The 25,395-nt window shown below is 44.6% G+C and overlaps 1 protein-coding gene across 2 annotated transcripts in view; it reads right to left on the bottom strand.

Moving 5' to 3' along the window:
- Kcnj1 (potassium inwardly rectifying channel subfamily J member 1) overlaps positions 1-16,870 on the bottom strand; it is a 30,427-nt gene extending 13,557 nt beyond the window's left edge. Inside the window, exon 1 of one of the 2 annotated variants that reach the window (XM_045145390.1) lies at positions 16,782-16,870. Coding sequence is in view for 1 of the 2 variants with exons in the window: in XM_045145389.1 (XP_045001324.1) it covers positions 16,687-16,722 (36 nt within the window). In the remaining variant the exon portion in view is untranslated. Of the gene's footprint in view, positions 1-16,686 lie in introns of both variants that reach the window. The other variant, XM_045145389.1, reaches the window with a different exon arrangement.
- Between the last annotated feature and the right edge of the window lie 8,525 nt (positions 16,871-25,395).

The following is a 25,395-nucleotide window of genomic DNA, read 5'->3' as shown; positions in this document are numbered from 1 at the left end:
GAAGGTAGTCACTAGCAGAACTAGGAGGAGCTATTTCACCTTTCAGTGGGTCATCTTTCTCATTTGTCACATGGATACATTCATATTTGTCTTACGCAGAAAGAGCTTCTATAGCTCTGTTAGGAAAGGATGGAGCTGCAACTACATGTAGCTTGAACTTCCCTTTCAAGGTCCAGACACACATGGGAAGAAAGGATTCAGACAGGACTAGAAATATAATTCAGTTGGTAGAGTGCTTGCTTCACTTACATGAGACCCTAGGTTTGATCCCCAGAAAATCTATAATCTCAGCATTCTGGAGGAGGTAAAAGAATCAGAATTTCAGAATCATCCCTGGATACATAGGAAGCTCAAGACCAGCCCTGACTGATAGATCCTATCTCCAAAAATCAAAAACAAAAATAAAGGACTCAATTCATTCACTGCTTGTGCTGTCTTTTTTTGCTGCCATCCCTTCACCAATGTCAAGGGGGCATGTCTTCCTGCTTCTCAAAGGTGATGAGAAATTTACAGATTGAGGGTAAACTGTGGCACTGGAAGAGCTGGGGACCAACCTTCCTGGCACCTCTACTCCCGTGCCCCAGGGAGCCTTCGAAGGTCAATGATTACCAGCTTTGCCTTAGCTCTGCCAAGCCATCAAAGTTACATTAATGGGGCGGCACGACTCCCACCCTCCCATATCCAGGCACTTTCTGGGAAAGTCCTCAGGCCAGAAGGAAACAGAGCCCATAGCGTCAGTGTCTTTACTGCTCTGTGCCACTAAGCTGTCCTCTACATATGCTGTTACTGTCCTCAGAGATGTACTTTCAGGTGGTGGGTGTGGCCCTCCTCCTTGTCACCAGGCAGAGTCCATCATGGAAGCCTTCTCAGGATGAGAACACCATGACAGGCATCCCACCTCATTCCTCCTGAGACTATGCTAGCAAAACACTTGATGAGGACGGGGTCTCCACCTCCTCCGGTGTCTGACCCTGAAGTGAAGAGGGCAAGCAGAAAGGGATATCCCTCCAGGCCTCAAGGCCAGACTAGGACGGGTAAGTAGCCCCCATCCCAGCCCCACCTCCTGCGAGACCAGTGGAGCCTACAACAGGTAGCAGCTGACGCACGTTCACCCATGCCTTTCCTCCATCTCCTTATCCAGGCAAGTACAATGACCTGGAAAAGGTGAAATGAAATTCCATTTTATTTCCTCTTAGTTGCCCTTTTGAAGCCTTTAGCCTCAAAACATCTTTTAGTTGCAGTTTTTCAAGATAAGCTGGTCATTGTAGTGCCTTTGACATTGTAGCAATAAATGTAACATATACTTATGTCCCAAACAAACCTTTCAAAAATGCTTATAAGAGATATAAGCTTTTGACTTTTGGAGGCTCCCTGCTGTAGAGGTGACAGGAAGGCTGGTCCCCAGCTCTTCCACTGCCACAGTTTACCTTCTAGCTGTGCCCTTCTCATCACCTTCAGGAAGCAGGAAGTGGTGCCCCCTTGACATTGGTGAAGAGGGCCCAGAGGCAAAGGCATCCCAAACCATGTATTATATGGGTCTTTTCTTTCCATTTTTGATTTTTGGAGACATCATAGCTCAAAAGGAGGTGACGCATTCATACAATGAAATGTTATTTATCCCTGGAAAGGAACAATGATTTGCTAAAAAAAGAATCAAACTAGAGGCCAGCTGTTCTATGATTCCTTTGAGATGTGTAGAATAGTCAAACGGTACAGAAAGAGAGCTAGCCCAGCAGCTGCCCTGGTGCTGGGAGGACAGTCACATGAGGAATGCCTATGAATGAGCATCAGATTCTTGGGTGTTGGGTGTGAAACAATTCCAATATTGATTGTGAAAGTGGTTGGGTAGCTTTATGCTTGTACTAAAAATACCTACTGATGTCCATAGTCTGATGGTGGCATTATGTCATAGGAATCATATCCCAATAAAGCAGGAGTACTGAGAATGCACAACTAAAGTGCCTGTCTCATAGTAGCAGCTCAATGAACTGCCATGCCAATCTCACTCAGCTTCCCATTCCCTCAGATCATTGAAGGTCCTCAGATGACCCAGGAACCATCCTTCCCCACCAAGTGTCTACCATATCCTGGAGCACAGAGAGTTCTTTCTGCTGGCCTTACCCTGCTTATTCAGGAGATGCCTCTTCTCCCAGGGTCTGAGCTAGTTCTCCCTGCCTTGTGGGGAGCAGTAGGAGCCCTGGGGCCCCACCAGGTCAGATAGGACAGGTTAAAAATTCTCACTGGGAATGGTGGCACACACCTTTAATCCCAGCACTCAGGAAGCAGAGGTAGGAGGATCACCATAAGTTCAAGGCCACCCTGAGACTACATAATGAATTCCAGGTCAGCCTGGGCTAGAGCGAGACCCTACCTCAAAAAACAAAGACAAACAAACAAAAAGTTAGAATTCTCAGTTCCAGAGTGCACCCCAGGAGACCCCAGGAATGCTAACTGAGGCTTTGACTCCCACCAACACATTAGGCCTCTTAGGGTCCTGACCAGCCAGCAGTGAGTGGGAGGGAAGTCTCTTGGCCTGGCCACAACTCCATATAACAGCCTACCACATAGCTCACCTCACACCACCACCCCCCACTTCATCCTTCCTAGTTCTTCCTCTTTGTCTCTCTACTTTTCTTCTTTCTTTTTTTCTAGCCTTCTGTGCCTTGTCCAGAGCTCTTGTGTTCTGGTGTCAGCAGCATCAATACTCAAATTCCCATGGAAACTGTCCTCTTTGGAGTCACCACAATCCTGAAGGTAAGTCAGGACTCCACAGGACCACCTAAAAGCTATCCTAGTTCCACATTTCCCTCATCCCATTCCCACCCTCCCTCTACCACACACCCCCAGGAGACAGGACAGAGGCAGAAAGTATGACTAGCCTGCCAGGTCCTTACTACTTTTGTGAGTGACAGTTATATAGGAAGCTGGTGGTGCGCAGTGCAAACAAAGAAACTTGTGGGAGCATGACAGAAATTTGCAGCCCCAGAAGATGGCTCCTTGGGCAAAAGTAGGGCAGACATCCTTGCATGCTTCCTAAACAAAGGCCAATTGTCAACAGCCAGCAAGAAGACGCTAGACTACCACCTCTCCATCTTCAGTTGTCCACCTTTAAAAAAGAATTCTTGGGGGTTGGACAGATGGCTCAGTGGCTAAAGGTACTTTCTTGCAAAGCCGGACATCCCAGGTTCAATTTCCCAGTACACACATAATGCCAGATGCCCAAAGTGGCACATGCATCTGGAGTTCATTTGTTATAGCAGGAGGCCTGGCGTGCCTATACTCACGTCTCTCTCTCTCTCTCTCTCTCTCTCTCTCTCTCTCTCTCTCTCTCTCTCTCTCTCTTCTCTTCTCTTCTCTTCTCTTCTCTTCTCTTCTCTTTCTATCTTTCTGCCTTATTCTGTCTCTCTTTTAAATAAATACATAAAAATATTTTAAAAGAGAATCCTCACCTGGCTTAGTGAAAACCATTTTAAAAAAAAGTCCTGGCTCATGTCAATTACCTATTTGTGTGATGGGTTTTAAGGAGAAAGTCAAGGACGGGCTGTAACATTCTAAACCCTAATTCCCATGCAAAGAATTGAGGCCAGTCTAGCTGCTAAACACGTGCAGGCTCCCCACAGGCTCTGTCCCTGAAACACGAGGCTGTGTCCAAGTCAGACGTGAATTCCAGCTTTGTGACTCTCTGGTGCATGACCAAGTGGCATGCCTAAGGGGGTTATAGAACTAATTTTCTGATGTAATCAAATAAAGCTGGAAGAAAGGGGGAAAAAAATAAGAAAAGGAAAAGTGGAGTGTGGTGGCGCACACAGCTTTAATCTAGGCAGAAGTAGGAGGATTGCTGACTTTAAGGCTAGCCTAGAACTACAGAACAAGTTCCAGGTTAGCCTGGGCTACAGTGATACCCTACCTCAAACAAAAACAAACAAAACACAAAAAATACAGGAAGAAGGGAAGAAAGAGGAAATGGAGAGTATGTCCCTTGCTCTTCTCTTTTCTTCTCTGACCTCCTTTCTTCTTTTCCTCTGTTTCCTTTCTCTACTTTTGAGATGTCTGTCCAGCTGCTTGCTACTCTCCCCAGACACAAACTTTCTCCTCTAGTTCACACCACTATTTCTTGATTCACCTTCCTCCACTTTCCATACTCCCAAAACTGTATCTGTGTTCAGCAATGAACTTTTTTTGACATTATCTGAGCCCTGACACCCCCTACCTTGTTTAGATCCCCTAAGAAGACAGAATGGCAGGAAGACATGTAGGAATGCTGAAGAGGTTGACAACTGACTTCAGCAGGGACCAAACTGCTGGCTTCCTGGCACCTGGACACTGTGTGGTCTTAGAAAAAAGCCAGCAAGTGAGGTTGACCAAGCAAAGATAGGTATCCATAGGTTCCTGAAGGTGACGAAGGAATAGGTTTACTAATCTCCATGACTTCCTCTTATTAACAGGATAACTTATTTTCTCAAATCTGGTATTCTCTTTCATGAAAAACGGAGATAGAATACCTCTCTCACAATAGAACACTCCTCTCACAAAGATGGGACTGAACGTGGGAGTCCTCAGCCAGGGTCTGGTAGTGGGAAAACCACAGTGAATGCCAGGTTTCTCCCCTGTCAGCAAGGAAACCGAGCCCTACTAAAGAGCCCATCAGGGCAGTCAAAGGCGGAGCTCACATTTGCGGAACAATCTTAACTCCCAGGTCTGGATTTGAGTGGACAGTTGAATCTCCTGCCAGACTCATGGAGAGTGCTTATATGGGCTGCCAACAAGTATTAGAGGACAGTGCATCTCCTCCTTGTCAGATCTGCCTGCCTTAGAAAGCCTTCTCCCTCGCATCATCACATCCTCCCTGGCTCCTGAAAAAGGAGCATCTGTGAGGGAGGAGACACCAGGTTCTGGGATGCTTTAAAGTAATCTGTAGCAAGCATCCTTACATACATAAAGCCCAGAGGGAAGAGACTTTGTCTCTGGTAGGCACAAATTAACCAAGGAGAATAAAAGGCTGAGAATTAGAGGGAACATGATTACCCCTAAAATAAGGAGAGTAGAATTGACCGGGGAGATATAATTGTTCCAGATCAATGCAATTTCCTCTGAGGTTAGCCAGTCCTGCCTTCCAGACCCAGAGGAGTCCAGAGCCCAGACTTGGTGATTAATACCAGGCACAACTGTTTTCCCAAAGACTCTTGTCACAGTGTGGATACAAGGCTACAGAGCTATGGATGAGAGGTAGATCACCCTATGTGAGGGGCAGGGAGGGTGATGGAAGAGTGAATGGGAAGGAACTTCCATGTGATGCACTTAGGCTGAAAATCCTACTCCTGAGAAATTTTCCTAGTACCTTCTTTTTCTTCTTAGCACCTAATACAATGGATCTTATACCCATCTTATTGTATTTGGATGTTCCTCAGCTCTGCTAATGGCATGAGAACCCACTAGATCAAAAGAAACCTTGATTCAATCCTGATTCTTCTTTCCTATGACCCTCATATCCAACCCATAGTTGAATCTGTCTGCTTTTTCTACAAAATACATTCAGGATGCATCTGTCCTTTTGTCCATCAGCTTTGCTGCTACGTTGGTGGGACTTTAACACTGTTCAAGAATCTTTCTGCTGCCTCTCCCCTCAATGTGCCTTTCCAGATGTTGGCCAACAGAGGCCATGTGGCTACTTTTCTTAAGCCACTCTCAGATGCCCCTTGCTCTGCTCCCAGGATCTTTCAAAGCCCCTCTGAACCTGGACTACCACACTCTCTGCCCCTGCCATGTTCATTGTGTCTCCATGAACCTCACTTTGTGCCTGTGTCCAGCTGTTCCTGCCCTGGTCTTTGCCTGGCTCCCTGGGATGGATGACACTGTGGTATCACTCAGGACTCACTTGCATCACCACCTCTTCTGAGAGCACTTTAGCAACCAGTTTGAGTTAGCACCCACTGAGTCCATGGTTTCTCTCATATTTTCTCACTTTTGGGTGTGAGAGTGTGTGTACACTTGTTGAATACATGTTCAGTTATTATCTACCTCCTCTATACTAGGCACCAGCTCCAAGAAAGCATTCTATCTTGCTTTCCTATTCATCCTTAGTGCCTGGAAACACCAGAACCTCAACCTCTACAAATACACCTTAAATGAGTGACAGTCAGTGGAAAGAGGGTGTTCAGGGCTTGTTTGATGTCATGGCTTTATATCCTACACCACTCATGGGATCTCTATACTGAAAAGAACACTTCTGGAGAGAGAGAGAAGCTAGTCTTCCCCAAATTGCAAATGGACTCATGTTGTACTTTCTCACCCAACAAGCATCCAAGATAGTGTGAAAACCATACATGAAAGATTCAATAAATGCTGATGTTGACACATGCCAGGGAAAGAGCAGAGCACCTGTGCACATTCCCTTCATCTTCTTTTTGAAAACATTTTATTTATTTATTTATTTATTTATTTATTTATTTATTTATTTATGAGAGGAAGAGAATAAAAGGCAAATAGAGAGAATGGGCACACCAGGGCCTCCAGCCATTGAAAACAAACTACAATACATGTGTCAACTTGTGCATCTGGCTTATATGGACACTGGGGAATTGAACTTATGTCCTTAGGCTTCACAGGCAAGCATCTTAACCCCTAAGCCATCTCTCTAGACCACCCCTTGTCTTCTTAAGCTAAGCTCGCATTATTATAACATACGGCTGCACAGATATCTCATATGTGTTAAATTCATTGTGGTGTCTAAAACCATATACAAGAAGTATCTTTTTCAGACTTCTACATATATTACTAAAAAGCTACCCACTTTTAACATTTATTAACTTATCATGTTTAAAAGTTTTTTAAAGGGCAAAAATGGCAGTGTCTTATTCAAAGGCTTGGAGAAACTAGGAGCATTGGATAGAATGAGGTCAAGTAGAATTCAAGCAGCTTCAGGACCCTGAGGCAGGCAGGGAGCATGACAAGCCTGAGCAGTGGGAAATGAAGACACAACAGAATACATGCCACAGGCTGAGCAAAATGAATGAGAGAAAAATCTCTACTGAGGGGAAATACAATGCAAAAGAGAGCTTCACAGTAAAAAGATGGAGAGACTGTCTATTAAACAAGCCAGTACCATAACACAGTGGATGCTTATTGTCAATTAACCTCTGTTAGAATGGCTACAGCTAGAGTATGTTGAATGAGTGAATTGTTGGATAAATGGGAAAGAGGTATTTAGAGAGGTTTGAAGATGAAAGGAAAGAGGATGTCATAACTGATTGGAAAATCTTGAAAGTTTCAGAAGTTCTCTTGACTTTTGTTTAGTCTCAGATGAGTTTTATTCAGAGTAGTTTGTGGATGGATCAACAAGAACAACAGTTACAGAAGACTAGAGTCATGCCTCAGTGGTTAAGGCACTTGTCTTTGAAACCTAACAACTCAGGTTCAGTTCCCCAGTACCCACATAAAGCCAAGATGCAAAAAGTGGCACATTCATCTGGAGTTCATTTACAATGGCTGGAAGCCCTGGTGCACCCATTCATTCCCTCTCTCTCTCTCTCTCTCTCTCAATCTCTCTCTCTCTCCTTACCTCCATCTCTTTTTTTGCTCTCTGTCTCTCTCCTTGAATATAAATAAAATACTTTTAAAATAATTTTTATGGACCCCACTACATCCCACCCACTCTTCATGATAAGCTCAATAGTTATGTTATTCCATGACATCGTCAATCATTATTACTACTACTGTCCCCAGAGCAGAGAGGACAAGAGAAGCCAAGTGAATGAGTCAAACTCACAGAAGCAGGAAATTAGAGTCTGGCCTACACTAGGACTCAACTGGTATGAACTGGGTCTACCTTGGGCTTAATGATTAGGTGAAACATTAAAATGCATCCTTCCCCATGTGACTTTCTGGGACACAGACCTGAAGGCTGGCAGTGCATTCTCTGCAAGACTTGCATAGCAGTTGGTGGGCCATCCTGCACACGTGACTGAAGGTACACTGTGGGGTTGGGGCTGACGAGTGGACCCCTCCTTGGCATAGCATGACTGCAGAAGAAAGGAACAGACCCCTGCTGAAGGTCTACCAAGTACCAGAAACTAGGTTTACAGGAACTATTTCCTTCAGGCCTCATTCACAGCGGCCCCCACTAAATAGGTTTACTTTGCTTTATTTTACAAATAGGAAACTGAGAGTTAGAGATGTGAATGGTGTTGTTTGGTGATACTGTGGATTGCAACCAGGATCTTGCACCATACTGAGCACATGCTCTACCACTGAGTTCTAACTCCGGATATCATGGGTTCTAGAGAGGTTAAATAACACACATGAGGCAGAGCTGGAATTGGAACCTGGATCCCAATCCAGTGTTTGCACATACAAGTTCCCTAAAGATGGATCCCATAAAACAAATGAGCTCTGACATCCACAGTGTGTGGGGGTGGTGATAGAGTTGGGGCAGGGAAGCCTGGAGAAAAGATTGGCACAGAAGCAGGGTGACCCAAAGGGAAGGATGCAACAAAGGCAGAAATAAGAAAACTTTGTGCAAAGTTGCTTAAAAGTGAGGGCCAGGAATGGAGAGATTGCTCCGTGGTTAAAGGTACTTGCCTGCAAAGCCTGACGGCCCCATTTCAATTCCCCAGTACCCACAAAAAGCCAGATGTACAAAGTGGCATATGTGTCTGGTATGCTTGTTTGCAGTGGCAAGAGACACTGCTATGCCCATTGTCTCTCTCCTTACAAATAAATACATAAAATGTTTTTTATAAAGAGAAAAGTGAGGGCCACAGTGGCTTTGAAACCCAGAGAGGACATTGAAGAAAATCTCATAGCAACCAAGAGACCCTCTCTTTGCTGATCAGCTCAGCCAGTGGGTCTCACTGAAGTACACCTTCCTTTCTGAAGGATAGGCACCATGTTGCCAGGGTTCTTGTAGACTACTGTGGAAAGAGTATAGTACTTACACCAGGCAGGAAATGTCAGCAGCCTACAGACAGCCTAGCATCTCTGTCCCTGACATCCTCCTTTCCATCCAGTATGCCTGCAGGGCATAGAAATGGCTCAGTCTTTGGTCATTACTCACAAGGAACATGTACATCATATTTGCTGCATCTGCATGTGGAAACTGGCTACAGTAGTCTCTCTGTGGGTATCCCTGCTCCCACCCATCCACATGACTAAGCAGCCAAAGGCAGAAATGATTGCATCCCAAGTGTTGGTGTGTTGGTCACAATTCATCCTTGGGGTTAAGTGCTGGCAAGAGAGCTGGGGCAGAACTATTTCCCCCATCTTGCTGGTCCCCAAGATGAAGAATTAGGCCCCTGGTGGAGGGGAGGAGGTCTCACATACCACACAGATGCAGACTGGAACAGAAACAGCAACTGATCAGAAGAGGGAAGCAAAGATAGACTCTGGACAATGTGACCAGAGGGAGGGCTAGGGGCTGAGAGGAGGAGGCTTCAAGGGAATTTCGGGTTGTTTAGATTTTTTGTTGCTGTCTTAGTAGTGGTTGTATTAGGTTTGTGTGCATGTGTGTGGTGTTAGGGTAGAGTCGAGGGCTTCACACACGCTCCACAAGTGGAGAATTTGTACCCAATGACAGCAGACTGATTTATGGGACAGACTAAGCCACCCAAAAAGCATGCTCAAAGAGAGCCCCAGGGACTGTCCTTGACCCAAACTTAAGCCATAAGTCAATGAAAACATTTTACTCTTGGGAGCAACTTGAGAAAGAAAGAAATGGGGCCTCGCCTCTGAGGCAAAAGACTAAGGCCCCGAGACAGGTCTCAGGAAATGATTTCCAAAAGCACCAACTCCTGTCCTGAGAGTCAGTGGCCACTGACAGCTTTCCTGAAAGGAGTCTGACTCCATATGCCTATGGGCAGTGTGACCCCAGCTTCTTCTGCTGTCCCTCTGAGGTGCACTTCTGCCCAGCAACACCCACTCTGCCCCAGCTTTCTCATGATAGTGAACCTTGAATCTCTGGGCCCAGAGTTAAATCCTATGCCATCTTTTCTTCAGTCCCTTCATATGTTAGAAAACATTTCAGTCTCAGCCTTTCCCAGGGATGGCCATTTCCAGGTTCACTGTTCTGTTCTACATCAGCCTTGTGGGGAGGGATTTGTCCCCTCTGTTCTGAGTGCCAGTATCTCCAATCACACTTCTCTGATATCAGTCTGGATTGGTCCCCTCCCTCTTTCTACCCTCCTTCTTCCTCACTACCACAAGACACAAACTGTGCTGACTTATGAAGGGGTTCCACTTAGGCTATTTCAACTTTAAAGTGGTGCCAAAGCAATACCCAGTCCGAAGAAACCATTCTTCAAATTTGGGTTGTGATGTTTGCTCAAGCTAGCGATAGTGCAGTAAGGTCTTATTTCCTGATGCTGGACAGTGACAGCTTGAAGCCCAAGGGGAAGGACCTAGCCCATACTCTTCAGTGTGCTTGCCATCGAGTGTTGAGTAGCTGGGGAAATTCAGTGCAGTTTCAGCTTACAGCACTTTCACATTATAGGGGTTTTATCAGGTCATAACCCCATCATAGGTGGGGAAGCACCTGTACTTTAAATAGAATTTGTCAAAATTCATATCTACAATACAACAGGCTATGAAATGTCCAGCCAAATGAGCACAGGTATTGATAACAAAGTCAGTGTAATCCAAACTCTGGGCATGTCTCTCTTCACCTCTGAGTAACCTCATTCCCCAGAGGACCTCACTCTGTCCATCTCTCCACAGTGGTGAGCACCTGCATCATTTTAGAACACCCCTGAGTTTCATGCCCTAATGGTTTGTGTAAGGAGTGAAGACAGTTCCTGCTCTGCAGGACTTTCCATGTTGTTGGCAGGACATATATTGTGGCAGATATAAGGGTTGCCATGTACCAGACCAAAAAAGAAAAATGACCAAACACATTCTCCTTGACTTTCCAGGGTGATCTATTTTCCAGGCAGCCCTAGTGGGATTGGTTGAGGAGGAGAAAGAAAGTTATGAGATATTATAGCATCAACACTGACCTGGACCAGGCCCCAAATTCCTTGTCAGAGTTTAGGCCTGTAAGCATTCCCTGCCTTGCCCAGTTCTACTGTGTCAGAGGAACAAGGTTTACTGCTCCTCCTCCCCTGCACTGGTCAACCAATGCAGGTGCTCACCACTGTGGAGAGATGGACAGAGTGAGGTCCTCTGGGGAATGAGGTTACTCAGAGGTGAAGAGAGACATGCCCAGAGTTTGGATTACACTGACTTTGTTATCAATACCTGTGCTCATTTGGCTGGACATTTCATAGCCTGTTGTATCATAGATATAAATTTTGACAAATTCTATTTAAAGTACAGGTGCTTCCCCACCTATGATGGGGTTATGACCTGATAAAACCCCTATAATGTGAAAGTGCTGTAAGCTGAAACTGCACTGAATTTCCCCAGCTACTCAATACTCGATGGCAAGCACACTGAAGAGTATGGGCTAGGTCCTTCCCCTTGGGCTTCAAGCTGTCACCGTCCAGCATCATGAAATACAACCTTACTGCACTATCTTTATAAGGCCTGTGCCTTACCAACTCAAGCTCTCTATTCTCCATGCATAATTTACCAGTGATTCAATCCCCAACTGCATGAGAATGTGACAGTCCCTGCAAAGCTTGACTGTGAAGCTTAGCATGTGGCCGGGATCCTTTAATCTCTCTGAACATCTCATCACTAGATTAGGACTTTGTGGACCTAAATTTCATGCAGATTTTTCCCATTAGATGTTAATAGCAGTTATTCATTTTTTCCAAGTTCATTTCTCAAGGACTACTGACTGATCTGGACAGAGCGAGAAAGTTCCCAAGAATTTAATCAAGGGCAACGAACCATGAGACTTCCCTTAGGGGCAGTCACCTGAGAGACCTTTGCTTTCTCTGATCCTTCAAAGACCATATTAACCTGTTGCTTTCAATAGTGCTTGTTATATATTTAAAGCATCTCCCGGGAATAAGGTGGTACATTGAGAGAAAATGGTAAACACAATTCCTGAATCCAAGCCAAGAAGCATACAGCATGGGTGTTTGTGAAACTGGAGGAAAGGGAGATTCATTTGGAAACTTCAAGTGGAAAACACCGGTCTGTATCTCTGCGTATTTAACAAGAATCCTCTCTCTGTAGCATACATGGGTACCACATATTTAACTAGCATACAAAGTTTGTAAACGTCCAACCTGCAGAATACTGCATGGGCCGATACACATATGACCAGATGGTAGATGCTGTTCCTTCCTGGGGCATTGATTCAGAAGAAAAAAAAAAAAAGTTTTTTTGAGTGAAGAGCTTACTGATCTAAGTGTTGAGAGAATTCAGGCTAACATTTTTCCTGGGATCTATGAGCTAGCCACTGCCCTCCTGTGAGTTCCTTCCTTCATACAATGGGTGAGTCAAAGAATCAAGTTGGTGGTTCTGTGTCACTGGGTAGGCTAGGCCGTACTGGGCACCAGGAACTCCATATAGGGCAGAGCATCTTTGGAGTCCCAGTAATTCTATAGGATGTCTGTTACCTGCAGTATCCTTGGTTTCTTTCTGTTATTTCTTTATAAAGCTTCAGGAGTTCCATGTGCCAGCATTGCTTCTTGTCTTGTTTGTGGGAAGATCCTGACGAGGCAATGGAAGGATGTCTACATTGTCTCTGAACAGCCTTTACATGACTTTGATTCATCCCAGCTAGTGTGGGGAATATGCTCCCATGATGCCCGTACTTCAGGCTATCGTTTGTTTACTGTTGACTTTTCTATTGGACTTCCCTAAGGGTTTACCTCTCCTATGCCTTCATGCTAATTTCTCTTCTGTCATTTTTGTCTTTGATGTTTTGTATTTGTTCATATTCTATTTTATATTTCCTATTTCCACAATCCCTGTATTTTCACTTCTGAAGCACATAACCCAACCAGCCATTCCCTATCCTTTCCAAGCAGGCCTAGCATTCTCACTGATCATACGTGTTGCTGGAGGCAGAATGGATGGAAGATCTTCCTTTGTTTTAGCTTGTGTCATCATAGCCTTGTGCTTGCTTTTCCCAGCCTGTCAAGTGGGACGATCTTACTTGTGAAGACAGGCCTGGGCCTTGAAATGCACAGAGACAATCCTCTTCTACTTGCCCTCAATTGTTAGCAAGCTGACCATTCATTCCACCTCTGAAACTGCCAGGCTGATGTGGAGGAAAGAGAGCAGGAAGTATCTAGAGCAGAAGCTTTGAAACTAAGCACCTGTGCAATTGTCCTCAGGAAGCACTGGACAAACTCTGCCTTTTACATCAAAATCAGTCAGTGTTGTTTTGAGTTGGCAATACAATGCACACAGTGGCACATTCTTCTTTCAGGGCATTGTAAGAGCTAAGCTGGAATTAGTCTTGTCCCCCAACAGGACCTCAGGAATCAGTTCTAGGGACCAAGGGTCTGAAGTGGCAGCACAGTGGCTAGCCTAAAGTAAGTCAGGAGTTAGGCCCAGATGCATTGATTCTCCAGACATTCTGCACCACCTTGCAACACTTCAAAGTCTGTTGCTCCACGTGCAAAGTGAGTGTAGAAGAAATGATGACATTGGTTATGGATAGGTTTGTCATATATAGCTGTTTTATGCTGAGATATGATCCTTATATCCCTAGTCTCTTTGGGACTTTTATCATAAAAGGATGTTAGACTTTATCAAAGGCCTTTTTGCATTGATTGAGATGAGCATATGATTTCTGGTCTTGAGCTCATTCATGTGATTAATACATTTATTGATTTATATCCCTGCATCTCCAAAATGAAGCCCACTTTATATGATGAATGATCTTGAATCCAGCTTGCAAGTATTTCATTGCAAATTTTTACATCTATGTTCAATCAGGGAGTTTTTAGACCCAGGTATGAATCCCAAATCTTTCCCATACTATTTATATGAATTGGCCCAAAGTTTCCCAAACAGCTCATTCAGAAGAATATTACATATCCCAAGGTGATCTCTTTGGCTTCTGAGGTTTGTGTGGACCTGAGACAGAAGACTGCTGGAGCAGGCCACACAAACCAACTGGCTCCAAGCAGCCAGGTGTGAAAACTTAGGATTCATGGGCTCAAATTCCCTTTACCTCCCTCGTGATGTGGACTGAGGAGTGTAACTCCTGGGAGAACAATCCCCCAAAAATATTTGTACTTGATTAAGCAGGATGTCATCTGGAAAATAAGTGGTGGGAGTAGTCACAGAGGAGTGTAAATTTTTGCAGTTTTGCTGGAACTCCTGGAGTCATCTCAACCTTGGACTCTGCCACACTAATTTGGCCCTGGGTCCTATGAGCCACAGCAGGAATTCATAGGTAACTACCCAAGGCAATGCCTCATTTAAGGGCAAGCTTGCAGGGGAAAGAGATACAGGCTGTATCCTCTTCCTGAGCTGAAGTGGCACCTTCTCCCCATATGAGCATATGCATTACAGTGGAGCTGAAAAGACACATGGTACCTGAGAAGCAGCTCCCTGGCCAGCACGCCATATCCTCGCCAGGCTCCTAGGGCCCACTAGCTCATCTTTATGAGGCTGATGCTCAGTGGGTATATGAAGGTTAAGTGTGAAGAATACATTCCTTGCCATTCAAAGTGCACTTCCCATGTGAACTTTGAGGATATTGTCAAGTCCCAGGCTCTACATCATCCTCACTTGGCCCCTTCCAGAGCCAATTAGTCAGTAACCTCAAGGCTTCTGCTCCCAGTGACCTCCTTTCTACCACTTTCCCTATCCTCCTTGCACTTGGCAGATAATGCCACCTTTCTGCAATGTGACTAGGCTCTTCCCATGGCCCTGTAGATATGCCATGCCCCTCAGCACTATATATGTGGTCCTTCATCATCTGCACCCTGTGGATTCTCATGTCTCATACTACCATCCACTCTTGCCTTGAGACCTGCCACATCACTTCCATATTCCCTGAAATGCCATGCCATCTCTGTGTTTTTGTAAATTTCATTTCCTTGTTCTGGAATGTTCTTTTGCCTGTCCCAACCAGGCACCATCCTATCTGCCCAGAGCTTTTAGGATATGCTTCTGTGGAGTCTTCTATGAGCATAACACAATGTCCTGTGATGAGCATTCAACAGTGACTTCATGTCTGCATTGCCATTTGGGGGTCCCAAACCACCATGTTGTTTCTCCTATGTGCATATACCTTGGACTATAAGGGCCAGCTCCCCACAGCACAGCAAATGCCAATTACAGGCACTTGAACAGACCAGCTATGCTTTCCCAGGACCTAGCCTGCAACCCAGAACATTGTAACTTTGCTACTATATGATTATGGAAAAAGCAAATGAGAGAAATATTGTAGGTATAACATTAATATTAATGAGAAAGACTAGAATGAAAAGAAGACAAGAGTCATCAAAGCATAGAGCAAAAAAGGAGTCAAATGTGGGTTACATGAGGATCAAAGAGCTCGGTGAGAAGGAGGTCTTCAGTCCATGGGAACCACAGGACAAGAAGGCAAAACATGTGAGTCACAGCTACAGTTTTGGAAAATCACTCAACTATGAGAAGGTCTAGGGTAGGCTTGTAACGTAATGTGTAGAAAGTATCTTGCAGAAAGAAGAGAAAACATATGCATAAAAGGTTTTGATCTCAGATATGCAGAGCAAAGCATGCTTGGCCATTATGCAAGCATCCCTACATCCTACATTGCTACAAAAAAATTAAGTCACCAACAATATCAAAGCTCTGAGACCCATCTACAAGCAGTCCACTCCTTCTGCTTCTTTGCAAGCTCAGTCTTGCATCTAAATGGACTTGGGTACTTCTTTATGCAGAATGGAAGTCCATCTTCATGGACTGAATTATCAAAGAAAAGAAAAATCTCGGGATGGCCATATTTTCCCAGATAACCCTATCCCATGGTGCCTTTCAGAGCTGAAGATGTGGGTACGGGAACACATCCACACAAACCCAGCGGAAAAAGATAATGCAAACCATGACAAGGGCTTCAGAGAATCCTCATGGGCTCCATTACACAAGTGTCCTCAAGCCACTGTCTATCATAGCCTCCTTACACATTCATCATGCTGTGAGCAGAATCAGCAAGGCAGAGCTATTTGGAGAAGGATTGCCACACTCATCAGAACATAGAGAATCGGGTAGTAACATCGCTGTCACAGAGTATTTGTCATGGCAATACTTAGGGAGATGAACAAATATTGAGAGATCCAAACACATGCAGTCAAAGATCCACAAAGGACAATGAGGGAACATGAAGCAACAGCAGATGCTTGAAGCAAAATGTCTTAGTGTGTGCCTGGTCTAGATAAGCCATTTCCATGCTAGCTCTCCCTAATACCTGTATCGTTCACTGTAAGGACAGCGAAAGCCTAGAGAGTCCTTCTATTAAGCAAAGGCCTGTAGCAATTGAATGGTGACTACAGACATAGAAGCCCTACATACATCTCTGCTGACAGGAGACTTTGGGCTCAAAACTGATGCAACCACATTAAACTGCCTTCCAGACCTAGGGCTGTGAAGTGGCCCAAGGCATACAGGATGTGGAATCCTGCTATTAATCCACCTGAAACCAGGAGATCAATGGCAAGGAGTGATTTAAAACCATACTCTTATCCCCTGGGTGTGGAGAGACAAGTCTGTCTAGATTTGAGGAGGGAAAAAGAAGCCAAGTTTCTAAGAGAATTAACTCCTTTTTTCTGCAAAGAGACAATGAGACATTTCTCCCCTTACCTCATGGATTGCCAATATAAATGTGGAGACAAACATTCATTTTCTCATTCCACAAGAAAACAGGCAGGGTGCTGATGTGTGCAAGTCCCTTGTACCTTAGAGTTGAGAGGTTGGGTGTCCCAGGTGAAGGTGCTCAGAGCCTTGTTGGATTTTATGAGTCTGTGGGTCAGCTTAGACTGGCTGCCGATTCATCTGTATGCAATAACTCTCAAAGAACATAGTTTACTTTATAACCGGATCCAACAGGAGTAGGCGTGGCACTAAATGAGCAAGATACACCAAAGGTGTTGAGCTGCCAAACTAATTAACAGAAATCTGTTTATGGAACCAGAGCTTGGAGGCTTGGAACCAGAAGGCCAGTGGAGTTGTATGTTAGTGTCTGCATCAGATGAATGAGTACACAAGGGCCATGATGCTCCAAGGTGGGGAGCTGGGGTGCTCAAGGAACCCCTCCATAGTATCATCTGATTAGTGATTCACCCAGTGGTCTTAGGAGGTCAAGCCAAAATGTCCTTCTGATGGCTCTTCACTGTCACTGTGTTATTGGACATTATAACACAGATTCTACACAACTCAAGCAGGGATGAGAAGCAGTGGTAGAGCAAATTTCACTTTACTGTCTGACTATATGAGACACTGCCTTAACTCTACAGTGGAAGTGATGAAATGAGCAGACTTTCCAAGAAGCACCTTAGCCTATGTCAATGCTCTGGGACCACTGCTGCTGAGTAACTGTATCCTTCACATGGGAACACTCCCTCAGGGAGGGAAACGTGAGGCTTCCATACTCACAGGGAAGTTCCAAGAGTCACAAGTCCCCAGAAAGCAACACTGGGGAAAAGGAGACTTTCTTTTTTTTTTTTTTTTTTTTTTTTTTTTTTTTTTTTTCTCAAGGTAGGGTTTCATTCTAGCTCTGGCTGACCTGAAATTCACTATGTAGTCTCAGGGTGGCTTTGAACTCACACGATCCTCCTACTTCTGCCTGCCGAATGCTGGGATTAAAGGTGTGTGCCACCACGCCCAGCTTGAAAAGGAGACTTTTCCATTGTATCAGAAGACACATCCATGAGAGACTATCTCTGCCTACAAATTGTGCAGAAAAATTCAGTGATACAGTTTTCATGATTGTTACCCAGGCCAGGGGGCAGGGAGGCTCTTCAGTTACCCATGCTTACATGAGTAACCCCAGTAAACTCATTGTTTGAACAAGCTATACTTGAGTGGAGTCATTTCTTTGGTCTGTTAGCAGTGTTGTAGTCGGGGATGAGCAAACCTTTTCTTAGGTCTTCCCAGGAAGAGCATGTAACAACTGCCTTCCACAGGAGAACTGACACATAATAATATTCCCAGAAAGGGTGAGATGAAAATCAACGTAAAATTGCATATAGGAGAACCAAATCTAGTTTCAAATGCTTGCAAGAAAAGCCAGTTGCCATAGAGAAAAGAAAGAATAGAAAGCAGTTGTGGTCTTATATGTTGAAACCTAATTAACTATGTGATAGTTAATAAAAGTTGGAGCCTGGGCCTAGAGAGATGGCTAGGCAGTCAAAGGCACTTGCTTGCAAAGCCTAACAGTCCAGGTTCAATTCCCCAGTACCCACATAAAGCCAGATACACAAAATGGTACATGTATCTGGACTTCATTGGAAGCAGCAAGAGGCCCTGGTGTGTTTATTCCCTACCCCATTCAGGACCCTGTAGAAGATGACTAAGTCATGAGGGCAGGTCCCTCAGGCATGGCATTACTATGCTTATAGAAGGGTTTGATGCAGTGTATTCATTCTCTTCTGCTATGAGGACACAGTGCTCAGCCTTTTTCTGCCTTTGCCATGTGAAGACACTGTTGAAGGTGTTGTCTTAGATGCAGAGGTCAGTTACCATCAGCTATAGAATCTGCTGTTGCTCTGACACTGGACTTCCCAGCCTCTAGAACTCTGAGAAATAAATGTCTATTATTTGGGAATTACACAGCTTCATGTGTTTTGTTGTAGTACCACAAGCAGACTGAGACATAGGTGTATGTAAACTACTGCTGGAAGCTTTCCTCATGTGAAGTTTGATCAGAGAGCTTACCAGGGAACAGCCATATGGTAGAGGGAAAACAACAGGAAGAAAAATACAAACCTCTTACTAAAAGTAACCTTTCTCTCCATAGAAGCTCTCCTCGTGGACACACTAGTTCCCAGCTATACACCCCTGCCCTTAGATTTATTCCTTTCTCTAAAAAGTACCTCTTTGTTCAGACCTACTACATGGCTCTCTACTTACCTCCCAGATCTCTCAAACCAACCCAGAGAAATATTGCTATACCCTAGACTGAAACCAACTTAACTTCAAGCAATCTATTTCCTCACATGTAGGGGTGGAGCACCTGAGGACCTATGCTGCAGGCCTCCAAATTCAAGGAGAGCATGCTCAGGACCCACACTGTTGACTGAGCCCATCAGGATATGAAGGAGAACCCCTGCATGGCCATATGGAACCTTCCTCAGTCTACAGTCTAGGATACTTCCTCCAACCTTCCTCCCTCTGTGCTTCATTCAGAGCAGCTTTGAACCACCGTCTGTGGTAACTTCTGGCTTCCTCCCAATTTTCCCTCACCCAAGCATTTATTAAACTCTCTGCTCCTTTAAGCCTATCTTATGGTCTGCTTCTTAGAGGACACAGGAACAGGCACATTGAGCTATTCAGACAAGATGGGAATCGTCACAGTTTGGCAGGAGAGACATTGGGCTCCCACAGAATATCTCAGGAAAGGGGCTTTCCTGAGGAGCTGATGCACCACCTGCCTGGAGGTGTGAACCATGAATCTGCCTCTGTCTGTTGAGCCACCTAGCAGCAATGCACAGAGTTTACAAACATGGATCTCTTGAAGGAAAACAGTACTTCTCAGAGATAGTATATAATAACCGCCCCCCCCCCAAATCAGGAAAACAAATGTTTGCCGGATATTTGTTAAGCAACATTGTTTTCTTTGCGATCCTGTCTTTTATGAGGTAGGTACTTCTTGCACAATGGCAAGAGTGTCTCATTATTATGCCAAGCAGGCAGTGACCTTAGCTTTAACCACCACCCCTTTTTCCCTCACCTTCAAACCTGGGCCTCTAAGCACCTGCAGAGAATGAGAAAGAAGCCCGTTGCTAAGCAATGGGACAGGGCAGAGTTCCCCGTTCCTTCTGTTCCACAAATTTTCAGTGCTAACAAGCTAGTAAAGAGTTGACCTGATGGAATGCAGCACCTTCTGTGAAACTCACATGACGTTTTCCATCCTTCCTTCCACCCACTGACTTCATGGAGAAAGAACTACTCCAGCTTCAGCCCACACCTGCTGCTTCACCACCTCCATGGTCAGAGAGAAAGCCTGGGGTCCCCTGCAGCAGAAGGGGGAAGCCCTCTTCCGTCGACTCAAGCAGTGCTGGTGTTGCTGACAGGGAGGAGAGGCACATGCCTCACCCTGGAGCCACCCACCCCACTCTATATCCAAATGAGAATCAAAGTCGGGAAATTTAGAATATTTAAAACATAGTGTCATATTCATGACTACATATTCCAACAGAAGCTATTTGGATAAAACAAAAGCCTTGAGAGATGCTTTACTGGTTTAGAATAAGACGAGATATGCCTAGACCTACAACTAAGGGGAGTACCTGACAAGTTCCGAGGGGCAAGACCCTGGGGGATGGAAGTAGACAGAAGAGAAAGCAGGCAGGACTTTGAAAACCAGAACTCAAGGCTGAGCATGAGGGATGGGCAGGCCATAGAGAACAGCTCAGACACCGACCCCACCCCCAGCAAAGCCGACAAGGTGGTTTCTTCCTGATCCAAAAGAAGAAGGGGCAAAGCTCATGGCAGTGAGTTTGCACCTGTGCCAGAGCGCACACCGCATCACCGTGCATCCCAGCAGCCTTTGGGATGCCTATGATTTTCACTGACATGTAGACAAGAAGAATGAAAAAATGCTTCTGGGTGCACATTTGTATTGTGAGCAAGCTGGGGTTCAAATTCAGGCCTACTAGTGATGAGGAGGTGCTTCCCAACTGTTGTTCCTGGAGATAGTTTTCTGTAAGATGGGCAAAGTGTCTCTGAGTGGGCAGATGCAGGCTCAAGTTGTTTGTCGTTCCTCTTACCCACTTTTTAAAAGCAGTTTTAACTTAGACTTTGGGACACAATAAATATTCTATGCAAAACTCTGGAGATGTCATTTTGGGAATTAGAAGAAATCTTGAAGAATCCTGAGGTGAAAATATAATGGCTTTGTTGCTGTGAGGGGTGTGGGGGCTCAGTGGGTAAAGTGATTTGGCCCAGAATGAGGACATAAATTCAGGTCTCCAGCATCCACAAAAAAAGCCAAGCGTGGTGGTAAAGCCTGTAACTGCAGTTCTGGGAAAGCAGAGACAGGAGGATCCACAGAACTTGCTGGCTACCTAGTCTAACTGAATAAGTGACCTCCAGACTCAGCAAGAGACTGCCTCCAAAAGTAAGGTGGAGAGGGATTAAGGAAGATACATGATTTCCACCTCTGTTCATTTATTTATTTATTTATCTGAGAGTGACAGACACAGAGAGAAAGACAGATAGAGACAGAGGGAGATAATGGGTGCACCAGGGCTTCCAGCCTCTGCAAACGAACTCCAGACGCATGCGCCCCCTTGTGCATCTGGCTAACGTGGGACCTGGGGAACCGAGCCTCGAACCAGGGTCCTTAGGCTTCACAGGCAAGCGCTTAACCGCTAAGCCATCTCTCCAGCCCTGATTTCCACCTCTGGTTCTCACACAGAGAGAACTGAACACACAGGGAACCCCCACAATATGACCATGCACATATTCACACTGCACATATACACATATATTTTTAATGTGGCAAGTTAAATAAGTGTCTAGTTTTGTTCTTCAATAAAAATGGGAATAAAAACTAGTGGAATGGAGGCAGGAATCAGAGAAATGATGGTACTAACATATGATGTGTCCATACAAAGTTTGTATTAAATAAACAAAAGATAAGATAGTATAATAAATTTTCAAATACTACAAAATTTAAAAATCCATAGAGTTAAGAGGCAGTCAAAGAGCTGTTACAAAATTTAAGGAGCTAGAGAGGAAGTGAAGAGAGCAGAGTTGCAAAAGCTGAGCCCAGGGTCTGTGGAGCAAGCTGCAAGCTCTAAAACCCAAACCCGAGGTTGGGCAAGGTCACACACCTCTGCGCAGGGCTGATGCTTGGGCCCCCAAACAGAAAAATGAATAAAAATCCCTTATATAAAAACAGGAGTTGAGGTTTATTCTTGAAAAAACCAGAAACAGCATAAATCTGTATGCTTCAAACACTGCTTAGGCTAGGAACAACAGCCTGTGTAGTGGAGACTGAGATGTGTGCACATTTGAGCCAGTTGAATGGGGAAGGGGGAGGCACACTTTCCTCCAGCACTTGGGGGGCTAGATCATGGCCATGCAGAAGAGCCAACTTGTCTTAGGAAACTAATGGACTCAAAGGAAAGGCGCAGTAATACTGTCTTGGTACTGACAGCTGGTGGTCCCTCCGCCTGGCAGGATGAAATGCAACTTTCTCCCTCAAGAGTCCAATAAGTGCCACTATCTTAAATAGTGCCAGGCAGCCAAGGGTGCTCAGCCACCTGAGGAAAGGGTCCACAATGAAAGAGAAAGATCCAGACACACATGCAGAAGGAACCTGGAGAAAGCAGAAACAAAGCCAGGAACAAAACAAAAGAAGTAAGGTGATATTAAAATAGGCAACAAGAACAGGATGCTCTAGGAAAAGGATCTGGGGAATTAAATTATTACAGAAGACAATAATTGTAAAATAAATTTAATAAAACATTTCAGGAGAGAAGAAATGAGATATCTTGGGAGAGGAGAGCTGAGGAAATGGACTCAATGCAGAAAGAAGCCTTAGCACCTGCACGATGATTCTCCCTGGCAACCATGACACTGTACCTAGTTACCTCCAGATGCACCCAGTGAACCCCATTATGGCCTCTGCCCTGAGACCATGCTCCCCTGGGCTGCCCAGATGCTAAGTGAGGCAGGGGCACCAAGATAGGTCAGTGCCGCGATGAGCTCATTCTGTCTACCAGAGAAATCTGGTCAAAGGTGGTAGACTACTAAACACCCTCTCCAACACCCCCCTTCTCCCCCACAAAGGGCAGACCTACTTTCCCAGGGCCATCTCCAAACTCTTTACTGCTGTCTCCTCAACAAAATCTTCCTGTGTTCTACTCTGTCCTGGCATGTGTCTTTCAGAAAACCCTGACAGTACCTACAAGTTTCAGAAATAACTGAAAATCAAACAGAGAAGAGAAATTATGAAACTCTCAGAGTTAAAGTTCTTGAGTTCCACATTGAAAGGGTCACTAAGAAACCAGAACAGGGGCTGGGAAGATTTCTCAGTGGTTAAAGGTGTTTACTTGCAAAGTCTTCCAGCCTGTGTTCAATTGCCAAGCCACCCATGTAAGTTGGACCCACACACATGCATACATGCAAATAAATAATACAATTTAAGGAAAAAAAAAAAGAGCAGTGGCTGACAAGATGGCTCAGCAATTAAGTGTAGCCTGAGAGGCCTGAGAAGACCCTATTCACCCTGAGGTCAATTCCCCACCACCCACATAAACAGCTGGGCATAATCACACATACCTGTAACCCTAACCCCAGTCTTGTAGGGAATGGAGATAGGAGAATTACTGGGGCTCTCTGGTCAGCCAATCTGACCAAAACTGCCAGTTTTAGATTCAGTGAGAGACTTCACCACCTCAAGGAAACTCATGGCTAAGTGATAGAGGAGGATGCTCAACGCTTTCATCTAGCCTCTACACGTATGCACATGGGACACATGCATCTGCACATACTCATGCACATAACACACACACCACCGCCACCACACGTACATGTGTAAAAGAAAGAGAAAGAAAGGAGAAACAAGCAAACCACGACAGATCTATGGAGATGGCTCAATTGGTAAAATACTTGCTAGAATAAGATTTTCAAAATCTATGTAAAAGTTGGTTATGGTGACTCATGCCTGTACTTCCAGCACTGGGGAAGCAAAGACAGAAGGATCCACAGGACACGCTGGCTAGCTAGTCTACTTGAATAAGTGAGTTCCCTATTCAGTGAGAGATCCTGTCTCAAAATTAAGGTGGAAAGCAATTGAAGAAGACGTCTAATGTCAACTTCTGGCCTCCACACATATGCACACACATGTACACATGCACACACACACACATACATTTCCACTCGCATACTAATCACCATACATTCCACACAGAACAAACTCTGGAATTTCAAGATACCCATACCAAGACAATATCACACATAAATGATTAGGAGAAATTATGAGCCCAAAGGGCACCTGAAACCCTAGTGACCACACAGGACAAAGCCCTACATTAAAACAGGGAAATAGGGCTGGAGAGATGGCTTAGCAGTTAAGCGCTTGCCTGTGAAACCTCAGGACCCAAGTTCAAGGCTCAATTCCCCCAGACCCTTGCTAGCCAAATGCACAAGGGGATGCACATATCTGGAGTTCATTTGCAGTGGCTGAAGGCCCTGGGGCACCCATTCTCTCTCTCTCTCTCTCTCTCTCTCTCTCTCTCTCTCTCAAATAAGCAAAACTAAAGTTAAACCAGGGAAGTAATTCTAAGTAGAAATTGTAAAGGACAATAATTCTATATATAGTCTAAATCATTAACAAAATGCACAGATGAAGTAGAGACAATTGCAGATATACAATGTTCAAATGTTAACACTCCAGATCATCCCCTAGGGAATAACTCAAAGATGCATCCACCAAAAAGAAGAAATAAAGAAAGAGAGATAGAGGCAATTTCAGACAGGACTCACTAGGTGATGTGAATGGCCACCCAAATAAGGACAGCCAGTGCCCAGGAGTATCTGCCTCTCTCAGAAAATGAGATAGCTCGAAATGCCATTTACAATGGTAAAAGGGATTTATGGTTCTGAAGATTTCCTAGTAAAACCAATGATAAATCTACAGAGAACTAGGCAAATGTTTATCTTTAAAATGAGAAAATTATTGACTCCTCTAATTGAAAACATGTAAGAATGAGAGGAATTATATTTATTATGTACTAAAATGGCTTAGCCATGAGCAATATTTTATGCAATGAGAGATTTATTGAACAATCATCTTAATGACAATATTTGGATAATAATCTGTATAAATAACAGAAAACTAAATGGTTGTATAATATAGTATAGACATATGAATCTCTTTTTTCTTGTCTTTATTATTAAACATATTTTGTATGGATATATCATGTGTTGATCCCCTCTTTTCCTTGGACCCATTCTGCTGGGGACCCTCCTCAGTGGGGTTGCAAGCATTCTCCATGGGATTATGGGTTATGCGTTCTGGAAACAGCAGTCAGATATTTGGGAGAGCGGGAATGCGTCTGGGATGATGTCTCAACCTGTGGAGTTTTGTTTTCTTGCCCCCTCTTCTGAAAAATTTCCTGAGCTATGGTGGGTAAGTGTTTGAGTCTAATCTACTTCAGTGGTGAGCTCTTACGAGCCTCTGGATCTCTGATTTGGTTGGTGTTCAGTATCCTCAAGGTCTCTTTCCTTCACCTTGGCACTGGTCATCAGGTTTGGCATGGAAGCAGCACTCTTGTTCGTCTTCCCAGTTCCTTTATGGCTTCAGCTGTGGCTTGGCTGAAGTGCAAAGGGTAGTTTAGC

This window comes from Jaculus jaculus, chromosome 3 (genome assembly GCF_020740685.1).
Source record: "Jaculus jaculus isolate mJacJac1 chromosome 3, mJacJac1.mat.Y.cur, whole genome shotgun sequence".
Taxonomy (NCBI): domain Eukaryota; kingdom Metazoa; phylum Chordata; class Mammalia; order Rodentia; family Dipodidae; genus Jaculus; species Jaculus jaculus.
This window is presented reverse-complemented; position numbering and strand designations above follow the sequence as displayed.